The sequence below is a fragment of the Heliconius melpomene genome, chromosome 1 (genome assembly GCF_056956725.1).
Source record: "Heliconius melpomene rosina isolate 202511_hmr_F chromosome 1, ASM5695672v1, whole genome shotgun sequence".
Lineage (NCBI taxonomy): Eukaryota > Metazoa > Arthropoda > Insecta > Lepidoptera > Nymphalidae > Heliconius > Heliconius melpomene.
The window spans coordinates 6,498,492-6,510,644 of NC_140389.1; the positions used below are offsets into that span (position 1 = coordinate 6,498,492).

General features: G+C 34.6%; 1 protein-coding gene across 1 annotated transcript in view; it reads left to right on the plus strand.

Moving 5' to 3' along the window:
- The window catches only part of rau (RA domain-containing protein rau), a 61,788-nt gene that overhangs the window by 22,842 nt on the left and 26,793 nt on the right, over positions 1-12,153 (plus strand). Inside the window, exon 2 of the mRNA XM_085196433.1 lies at positions 2,603-2,760. Within this exon, the coding sequence (XP_085052559.1) occupies positions 2,626-2,760 (135 nt within the window). The 5' untranslated portion in view covers positions 2,603-2,625. The remainder of the gene's footprint in view (positions 1-2,602; positions 2,761-12,153) is intronic.

The following is a 12,153-nucleotide window of genomic DNA, read 5'->3' on the forward strand; positions in this document are numbered from 1 at the left end:
CTGCTATTTACAGAGAAACTAGTGTTAAGACACTCGGTTCTCATCTTTCCAAACCGCCTAGCTAGTTAAAGGTTATACGGTGAGTGGCGAAGCCTAACGATATGCTATATCTTGCCTGTATAGAGTACCTAATTAATTAAAAAAAATCCCTTGAATGAGAGTCGAACCTAAAACTATTACGTGTATTCAGATACTGATTCATTGCATTACAAGGGTGTTGAAATTAGTTCTCTTTATTTACAATATTTATTTATGTACGTAATTTTAGTAGATCCACACAATTTTAAATATATTAGGGTAGACACATAGAGGGCTATTGTTAAGACATTCCTCACTTTCCACTTAATTTTCTAGACATTGCGTTGTGAGACGCGTAACTTAATGCCACGGTCTGTCCTATTAGTAGAGCGCGAATGTGAAAACAATTTATTCCCCCGACTGAGAATCGAACTATAACCGTCGCGTTGCCGCTGCACTACGTTCATACTCTTACATATACGTATACCATTAAAGTATTAAGTAATTTAACATGCTGTTAACATTTAGTTCTTAATACAGTTTACAAAACGCCGAACAATGGGCACGCCCACTCGTTCAGGGCAAGTACATGACACGCCAAATGCATTATACAGTTATCAATTAAGCCGTTACATAATATGTGCATGCACGTATATATATATATTACTAGTGGACCCGAACGCGGCTACGCCCGCTTGAACTATACGAATAATTATTAAATATATTTGTGAAATTATTTTCAGTTTTCAATAGAGAGATGCGTTAAGCAAGCACATTTTGGGTGACGTTTTCTAACAACAAACTCTCCAAATCGTTGCTTAGCAACGGCGGTTGTTATAAACATGGCGGAATAAATTGCATGTCAAATTAATAAGTATTTTAATATATTGATATATATCGAAAATATTACAAATATGAGAAAAAAAGTATCCTATGTTCATCCCGAGACCCTCAAGTATCTCTATATGGGTATTTTATCACAATTAAATTAGCGATTTGGCCCTGATTGCGTAAAAGACAGACAGACAGACAGACAGACAGACAGAGTTACTTTCGAATTTATAATATAGGTATGGATACTGTATTTTTATTCAAAGTTAAATAATAAAAGTTAAACAACCATCGTTGTTCAGTCGTATAGCGTTTGGCTGCAACTATGACAGTAGTGGGTTCCAATCTAACTAGGTCTGAATAAAATAAAGGGCTACGTTAAATTCTGTTATGAAAATTGAGTTAAAAGTTGGGAGTGTCTTATCACTAGGTGTCCTCTATATGCCATACCATATAAAAAAAAATACAAAGTTTCGTAAATAAAAGCTGTTCTGAAAGGCTTTAGTAATTACGAATACATATATTAATAAAGTTACGTATTTTAATTAAAATATTGCAAGAAAGAAGTATGTATCATTGCAAAAGGTCACAATAACGTGACAACCATATAAGTAATTTTTACCTCATCAGTGATTTATTTGAAAATTGCTTATAATTGCATACTTTGGTATAAGAAATTGAGATTTATTTTTACTTGAACCTCGGCGACGTTGTAGTACAGATGGGATAAGGTCTAGCTTTCAAGGTTCCCTCTACCTACCCTGCTATGCCAATTTACTGTACCTAAAGCTAAAAAATAAGTTTCGCAATCGATTTTTAAATAGAGTGACAAATCTGTACTGAAATCGAACTTATATCCAACGCGTTTAAAATTCCCACTGTACCACGATGGCGTAAAATTTAACATATTAAAATGTATAAGACAGTAACGTGACCGTAAAGAGGCGTATCAGGTAGGGTCTTCCCAGAACTCGCATCTTCCACTTCCTAACCAAATACCAAACATCACTTTAAACAATACAGCACGTGCGTTCCACTTGTTTTTGTTTTATGGATTCTATAGAATAAAGAATATCTATAGTTTTTAAACGGCGCAAGTTCACAACTGTGCGACTTGCAATTTAATGAAAGATTTAATATTGTCATTTCCTCACCCTGGTACCGAAGTAAAGCGCGGCGTTGAGTTTCGCCAATCAACTCGCAATGGTTCGAGATTTCGGCGAAAAGTGCAAAGTAGAAGTGTCTTAACACAAGGATACCTCTATCCTTTTGTCTAACCTGATATATGCAGAAGACAGCGTGAAGCTAAAAACGCGGTCTGACCGCATACGCAACACATTCGTAGTCTTGGGGTCCGTGACGTAGTGGATAAGCTCCAAGAGCGTCGCCTGAGATGGTTTGAACTATGTCGGACGTAAGTGCCTTGCTATACTAGTTCCTGGGGCACGACCTCCCGGACGCCCAAGGAAGCGCTGGTTGGATGTCGTGATGCAGGACATGAGAGCCAATGGTCTAACCACCAAGGACGTAAAAGATCGTGCAAAGTGGAGTAGGTTGGGTAGGAAGGCAGACCCTGATAATAGCCGGGAAGAAGAAGACAGCGTGAAGCTAAAATAAAATAAAAAGAAGAAAATAATAATAATAATTATATAAAAATAATAAATAATAATAATAAACCAAAACGCAGCGTAGATCTACACATACTTTCAAAAAACACAAACATAATAACAGTTTAAAATTTTCTCATCGCCAGGTACATAAAACTATTTGTGAGGAATGCTGAAGCACGTCGCGGTATCGCCGCACCGGGCGCGCGCTGACTCCGTCAGCCTGTCCTCGTCCGCCTCGTGCTGCAGCCTGGGAAGTCTGGAGAACAGGCACGATTCCGTCACTGACCTATCACATCGCACTGTAAGTAATCAAACATTTTTTTAGTTTCACTGTATATTCTGCACATAACAGGTTAAACAGGGTGAATCTGGGAACCTAGTGTTAACACGCTCCGTGCTTATTCTGCTAGATGCGGGATGTAGCGTGCAAACTAGCAAAAAAATAATAATAAAAACAAGAAAAGCTACTAAATTTGCTAATATAATAGTTGTACTGTCATTCTAACTACTAAATAGGTCTCATACAATTACGAAAACCTTATAAATACACTGACCAGTTGCCTCATCCATTGTTGTTTTGTACTCTATTGTACTCTAGTTTGCTGTTAATTAATGTTACTTTAATAATTATTTAGAATGGCCATATGGTAGACAAAATGTAACCTAGTGTTATGACACTCCGGTTTCCGTTTTCTACTCTTTCAATACTTTTGAACCTGTCTCCTTACCATTGCGGTGCGGTATAAAAGTAATTTATCAAAAGCGAACTGAGTGTTTCTCTCTCTAAGCTAAGGTAAAGGCAAAAAAAAAGATATTATGAAAGTATTAATGGAAAGCCATAGTTATTTAGAGTTACCGGAAAAGCATCTAGTTAAAGGATTGCATACAGATATTAAATTCTCGTATTTAGCCGATTCACACGGACATTTTGTAACTTAGGATGTTGGGCCTTTGGTAACGTGTTGGGCCATAACTAGTATATCAACATATATATATATATACTAGCGGACCCGGACGCGGCTACGCCTACGCCTACGCCTGCTTGAAATATAAGAATATAATTTCTATAGAAATATAATTTCAATCTAGATGAAATGCTAAAAGTGACTATTATATTTATTTTCATAAGGATGAATATCAAAAGACGCGGCAACGAACGCGGTCGCGTAGCGACGACGGTTGTTATTAATATGGCAGAATAAATTGCATGTCAAATTAGAAAGTATTTTAATTTATTAATATATATGTGTAATGTAATATTATATAGCCTATAGCACTTCTGAAGAATGCAGCTTTCATACAAAACAAAAACAAAGTAAATCGATCCAGTAGATTCAGAGATCTTAGCGTTCAAACAAACAAACAAACAAACAAACAAACAAACAAACAAACTCTTCCGCTTTATTATATTAGTATAGATAAGAGTATATTTAATTATAGTGAGTTCGATTCCCTTGATGTTTTTATTTCACATTTTATAAATATGGCATGAAATATTTTTAGTGTACCTGTAGTATTTCTCGATAAATGATTTTTTTTCAATTCTAATCTTTTAGCTCCTACGATTAGTGTGTTCAACCAAACAAACTCTTCCTTTCTTTAGTTTTATAATATTAGTATAAAAGTATATAGATATAAATAATTATTTCACATGTCCATGTATCTTTCCCATCATCTGTAGTTAAGCTATGGCGTCATTATTTTCACTTCCTTTCAAGTTGCATTCATTTTTTATCTTTCCGTCTCTTGATTATATCTCAATAATTACTTGTATAGTATTGAAGTAAGTCCTTCTTAGATTCATATTTAACATTTGATATATTTTAAAATATTTTTTTACCATCTCGATGTATCCCACATATAGGAATAGTTGGGTAAGGAGGGGGAACCTATTGTTAAGACATCTCGTTCCCCTCTATCTTCTCAATAATCGAGACATTAGTGTATTGAGTGCGAGCCTAAAACCTAGGTAGAGTCTAAGCTACGCGGTGTCTTTTTTCAACAGCGATGAAATCAAAATAATTCATTCCCTGGGATAAAAATCGTAATTAATCGGAGCCACAACCGTCGTGCTTTCCTTCTGATCCTTATCCCCTGCGCCACTACGGCCTCATCTATATATATAAAATCGAAAGGTCACTCACTCATCACGATATCTCAGAAACTACATGTGCTAGGAATTTGAAATTTTGCATAGGAGTTATTTATTGGACGTAGGTGCACGCTAAGACGGGAATTTGCAATATTCGACTTCTAAGGGGTTATTTTTGGGGTCGAAAGTTTGTATGAAACTTCGTTACTACAAATGCTCGGAGTCTCAAATTTTGCATAGACGTCACTAGGACGTAGCCATGGAGACAGAAATTAATGATAATATAGTTCACGCGGGTGAAACCGCGAGCGGGCCGCTAGTATATTATATATAAATTTTAAATTTATACCCTGTAATAGATTATAACCCACACCCACAGTAAAGTACCTTACAGTAAATCACCACCCTACTACACGGCTGTGATAGAACAATCAAATATAAACATAATTATCTTTCACCGGCGAAAGCTCTTTTCACTTTCGCACTGTTAAAGGTAGATGTTCTTATAATTATACAATATTTATTTATACTATGAGAAAAAAAATATAGTAGCTACTAACTAGCAGTGTAATTGTAAAGGAGACTGGTTGTAGGTCCGATTTCCACTGGAGTAAACAAAATATTTATCTAAATTAATATTTTCATTTCTTTGCTCTGGTGTCGAGGCAATGCACAACGTTGAGTTCCACCACTCTATATGCATTGCCTCTAGAATTTAGCAGAAAGTAGGGAACGGAGTGTCTTTACACTAGGTTCCCTCTGTGCCTGCTGCGTGCGGAATACAGCATGATTTTTTTAAAAATATTTGCTTATATTACGAGAAAAAAATATAGTAGCTACTAGTTACCGGAAACGTTGTATGTACCTATAGTCTGTGATATCAATTTTTCAAATATTTATTTTAGTTATCAATTCGGTATGGAAATACCGTGTTATGATAAAATATTTGTGCTATTCTATATTTATTCTAATATTATTACTTTTTTAGCTTCACGCTATAGTGTGTCGCACGTAGCAGTGGGAACATGGGAACCAATGTTAAGTAACACTCCGTTCTCCATTTTCCGGCGAATTCTTAAGGCATTGTGTGTTTAGTGACAGAACTCAACCTCGCGCTTTGCCTGTCTTACTAGAATGACGAAATGAAAACATTAAATATTTCATTTCCTCGAGTAGGAATCGAACCCGCAACCTATCGCTATTACAGCTGGCCTCGATCATAATTTTAAGATATTTTTATTAAGATATTATACTAACAATCACACATTGAACTGTAAACTGACAATGAGACGGTTGAAGCATTGTTCTTTACACTAAAAGCTTATTAATTAGCGATGGCCCACTCAGATACAAAGATTTCCCAATTGTTTTTATGTGAACCGTACCAGACGGTATCATATTGTTGGTGTTAAAATGTGTTTTTTTTTATTATTTTCTCTTATATACGTATTTTAGTGAGTTAAGATAGAATGTAGTGGCGAGTCACTACATTTTTCACTTTAAGTAATATAATGAATATTATATCATTTTTGTTAAATTTGATAAACGATTCCACAAGGTTGATACTGGTAACAAGACAAAGTGCAACGTTGGCAACATTGGATGGAAGTGGGAACGAAACATTTCAGATAAAGAAAATCCAGTGTCAAAACACTTCGTGCTCCAAAATTTCCACCTAAATTCCAGATATTGTGTGTTAAGTGGCAGCCCACAACCATCGCGTACCTAATACATTGATGGCAGTCAAAATTTATAATTCAATTTCACTAAATAAGTACCATCAATAGTTTAAATTCCCAAAAGTAATAAAGCTTACAATTCACAAATAATTTAAAAGATACATTTAATCGCGGAAGCAATACTCAATCACCTATAAAATAAAACGAGGTTCATGCGAAAGTGCAATAACGGTTCAAAATCAATAAAATTTAGTTTAAAACAAACAACCGACCCATTTGTCAATGTTTATGGGTTTTGTAGGTAGATAAGTCACTTCGTGATGGAGGACCCGCTTGACCTTGTGGACGCAATGGTGGTGGGTTTGATTCCCGCTCAGGATAGAATAGAATAGAATAGAATAGAATATACTTTATTGCACACATAAATGAAATATATAGAAAGAACAACACAAATAAAATTTAAAGAAAAACACATATGCAAAGGCGGTCTTATTGCTTGGATAATGATTTAATTTCATTTTCCTCCTTTTCCTTTGCTCTGGCAAAACATAAACCGCGACGATGAGTTCCATCATTCAACACACAATGTCTCATAAACTAAACGGAAAGCGGTGAACGGAGTGTCTTAACACTAATTTCCTTCGGCTTCAATCTTACTATGCAAAAAGAAGCGTAAAATTGTTGAACCTATAACTACCGTTTATGTTCGATCTTCATTCGATGAAGTGTAATATTTATTTACGTTTATATTTCCATTTCTTCGCTCTGGTGTCGTGGCAAGGCGCGGCGTTGAGCTCTGCCACTCAACCCGCAATGCCTAAAGAATTCTGCAAAAAGTGAGGAATGTAGTGTCTTAACACTAGATTCCCTTTGCCTACCCTGCTTCGTGCGGGATAGAGCGTGAAGCTGGTTTTGACTACCATTTATACCGATTATGATAGTTTCCTATTTCGCAACAATCAACAATCGTTCAGCGTAATTCCGGTCACGCAACATCCATAGATCTAATATATCTATCTGATAATAGGAACAACTCCATAAAACACCATAAATAAAGTTGTAAAAGTTGCATAATGTAGATTTTACTTTTATATTTATTGACTATAGAGATATGAAATAAATTTTACGCCTTGTATCGCTTCCTAGAATAGAAGGGGCCTAACTGAATTTTTTCGCCTATTTAACGATTTTGTAGCAATTTTGTAGCAAAAAACGTCGAATCAATTTGTTGTTAATTTCGTCCCCTGTCGTCTCCCCATGCTTTTTCCATGACCTTCCAGTATCATCAATACTGTGCTCTCGGAGGTCAACCGAGGCCTCCTCTGCCTCTCTTACCACTCACTCTTGCTTCATAAATCATATATTTCATCTGTATTAGTAATGACCAAGATAGATAGATTTTTTTCTATAATTAAGAATGACATTTGGTTTATGTGAGAATTGAACTCGTGACCTCTTATTTGAAGTGAAATGAGCACGTACAATGAAATTGAGTTAATAATAAAATAAATTAGGCCTCGTTTCTTAGTTAAAAGAAATAGATTTTTTGTGAGTGAATAAAAAAATAATATTTTAAGAACAACTAATTTAATCCACTAAGTAAACTGACTGTAACGAATCTGGGTGAAAACTAAAAGACTTTTGTGACTCAACACAACATTTTTCTGCACACCCTGCAAAGCATTATAACCGTAGTGTCGTACCGTACCGTTGGGACACGCTTAGTTAAACGATAGTAGCGGATTCAAATCAAACATATTCCATACAAAAAAATTACACAGATAAAAAAAAACATTACAAGAGTTCTCTTAGCATCAGGTTACCTGCAACCGGTGAATAAAACAATGTCCCACCACTTTCCCATGCTCTGGCGAGTAACTCTCGCAACCAGGTATATTGGAAATGCCATTCTTTTAATTAAGTACGTATTGTGTACCAATTCAGAAAACCGCTAGTTTTCGATTATAATTTCTCAGATTTGAACAGTTATGTGTGTTTTTATTCGTTGAAGGCAGTAAGTGCGTGGGAAATTTTTATGTTATTAATATAGTATGTAGGTTTTAGTTGAGGCTGGCGTGGCGCAGTGGAACTGCCATTGATTGTAAATGTGATGGTTTTAACCTCGATCTTTACTAAGGGAACGAAGTGTCCAAACACTAGGTTCGCCCCGATTAGCCTGCTATGCAGAAACTCTATGGTTATGGGTTGTCATTGTCCAGCTTTCTACCAACCATATTGCAATATCTCTAAAAGTCTTAACACTAGATCTAAGGTCGCGCTAAGACTGCGGGGGATAAATAGTGTTTTTTTTTATTAAAATCTTTATATTAATTTGCCATTTTTTTTAATTTTATTTGTATTTATTGAACATATAATAACATAGTGAAAAAAGAAAAAATGTATGTGAAAGCATGTGCGTAATTTCCATTGACCACGCTATCGATTATATCAGGACTTTAACCGATATATGAAAATGTTTTTGTTCTTAAAATAAAGTTCACAAGACATTGTAAGAATTAATATTTAAATAAAAAAATATATTAATCAAAAGTTCCAAAAAATATTTTGGATTGTCAGTTCTAGCACTACTTGTTCTATCACTACTTCTTTTATATACACTGAATTGTTGTTTGTTATAAATATGTCTTGTAGTTTTAATACAGGTGTATTAAATATAGTATTAGAATTTAAATGTGGGTGGACTTTGATTAATCAATTACTCTTTTAATTTGAAACTTGACCAGAATTACACAAACGTTGAACTAAAGAACTATTTATTAAATAAAAAGATAAAAGAATTCCAGTTTTACTTCTTAAATTTTAATATGCTTTTTCATACAAAATGCTTGCCACCCTACCGCACCGTTTCCCACGCTCGCATTGACATGTGCACCCGAGCTACTGCATTGTTCTCTCAGCTTCTTACTGGCTGTAATGACTTGACTTACTAGTACTTACTGACATTACTTACTATGGGACTTTATTGTTTTACTGTGCTATACGAGAAAAAAGTATTTTTAAAGCAATAATTTATATGATAGCTTTAAAAAAACTTTTTTCTTTTAAAGTATGTAAAAGAGAATAAAGGGTGAAAGTATATTTCTTTACGTTTTGTACTGACACAGAGAAGGCAGCTTTTAACTATCTCTGTTAATAAGAAAAAGAGTTCTTTAACACTAGGTTACCAAAAATAAAGAAGTGTAAAATTTCTTTAACAAAAATTTGAACTTTGAACCATCACGTCTAATCAATCAACTTGTAAACCACAATGGCATTGTCTTCATGAGGACTTCATATAGTTATTAAAAAATGTTCTATTGGACAAAAAATATAACAACACTCCAAAATTCAAAACAGATTTACAAATATAGGCTATATTAACATGATAATAAGACAGAAACTCATATACATACATTTGTATGTGAAAGCACGATCCTAGGTAAAACAAGGCGGAAGTGGGCTCGCTTCCGTTGCTATACATGACATATCGATACAATTACATACCAAATTATAGAGGCTGCTCTAGCACATCCGTAAATGTGATTTGTCACTAAGGCTTGTATTTGTATATCGCTCTTAACTCTGAGATCGATCTTGAGAGCGATCTTCAGGTATTGTTTTCATTCATAGCTTATTAAAATAGTACCTAAAGATTGATCTTAAAAGCGATCTCAGAGTTGACAGCGATTTTTATGGACCTTATATGGTTCTTTCTGCTCAGTTCATATAAGAACTTCATATTTTTTGTTGGCTTCACGCTATATTCGGCAAAAGGAACCTAGTGTTGAGACACTCTGCAGTTATCGCGACATCGCGACAATGAAACTCGCAACTAGAATTTGTACCAGTACAAAAAAAAAACTTTTTCTCATATAAGTAATTGTATAAAAATGGTAATTTAAACTGTTTAAATCAGTATCAATCCTTCAAACATCCTCCTCTGAGGCGCGTTCAGAATATTTCAGTTCACGGATGCAGGTGGATATTAACTTATTGACATTATACTATTGAATATTTAATACGTGTTACAACAATTGTGTTTAGCGTTTAAGAATAGTTTCACGCTCTATCCCGTATTTAGCAGGGTAGAGGGAACTAAGTGAAAACTCCTTTTCCCCACTTTTTAACCACATTTTCGAGCATTTGCTTAATGGTGGAACTCAGACTCACTGAATATAACTGGAACTAGTGGGAATGAACTGACAAATTTCATTTATTGATTTAAATTTATTTTTGTTATTTTTTTTTACTTTATAAAGAAATCTTCATCATTTTTTTAAGTTACAAAACAGATATCAATCAACTATTCTCATGGAAAATAACTAAAAAATATATTAACCAAATAAAATATGTCATAAAAAATTCGCAGGACGATAACAATAGGCTATAAGTATTAACCGACAGTTAAAAATAACTGTAATACAATACACTCGAGCGTTGCGTCACGTACGTGATGTCACCCATCTTGTACCTGATATGTGATATAATATAACCGACGTCAAAGAAGAACAGTTCTGTAGTATTAAAGAATTTTATAGTGAAATAAAAAAGAAAAACTTTCCCACTCGGGGATTTGAGAAATCCTCGCCTGGTAACGCTACCAGAATTTGGCGGAAAGTGGGAACCGGAAGTGTGTCTTAACACAAGGTTTCCAGTTTTCTTTTACCTAAACCTGAAAAAGACGGAAACAAGGAGAAAATAGGGACAATTATAAGCCTAGAAGACTGTTACATGAAAATGTAATTCATAACAACAACAAGAAATTGTCTCCGTAAAATATTTAAAGAACAAAATGAACGAAATAATTAAATATTTAGAATTAGAATATTTTTTAGAATATTTTTATATTTACGAGTAGAATATTTTGTAACATTTTGTAAGATAGCTTGATAAGAACGTACGACTTAGTGGTCGGAGCGCGTACCGCGTGGACGTTTCCCAAGACACTAATTCGAATCCCGCTACGTTCAAGTTGCTTATATATTTAAAAAAAATATTCGTCTACAGTCTACGCAATGAATCCAGGCATTGCATTTCTATAATAAAGAATATTAAATTACAAAATTTAAATTTAGCTTAGAGCACCATTAATCTATATACATATATAAAATCGAAAGGTCACTCACTCATCACAAAATCTCAGAAACTACATGTGCTAGGAATCTCAAATTTTGCATAGGAGTTATTTACAGGACGTAGGTGCTCGCTAAGACGGGAATTTGTAATATTCGACTTCTAAGGGGTTGTTTTTAGGGTTGAAAGTTTGTATGAAACTTCGTTACTACAAATGCTAGGAGTCTCAAATTTTGCATAGACGTCACTAGGACGTAGTCATGGAGACAGAAATTAATAATAACATAGTTCACGCGGGTGAAACCGCGAGCGGGCCGCTAGTTATTTATAAACTACAATGACGTCAATAACAATAATAATAGTAATAATAAACTAACAGGCGCCAAGCTGCATTTGCATACACAAGCTAGTGCATATTCTAAGAATGATAAATTACAAGGCGAAGATAAGAGAATCTCATGTTACGAAACACGTTAATAGACTTTAAATAGAGTCGGTCGAGATATTTTATGTCACTAAGGTAATATAAATTAAGATTTGCGGATTTAAAATATTATTCAGGTAGGTACAGATTATTACAATGAATAAAGCAGCTTCTCGCTGTTTCCCGTAGACAGAGGGAACCTTGTAAGAAATCTCTCCGTTCAATACTTTCTGTAAATCTCTCCGTTCCCTACTTTCTGTCTAATTTTTCGAGACACATCTATATTGAAAGGTGCCATATTGAAACTCAATGCCGTGCTTTGTTTTTAGTAACCAGGGCAAAAAAAGGAAAAAAAAATACTCCTAGTAGGCATCGAACCCACTACCGGCTTGTTTCATTTCGTTTTCGGACGCTATACTACTGTGC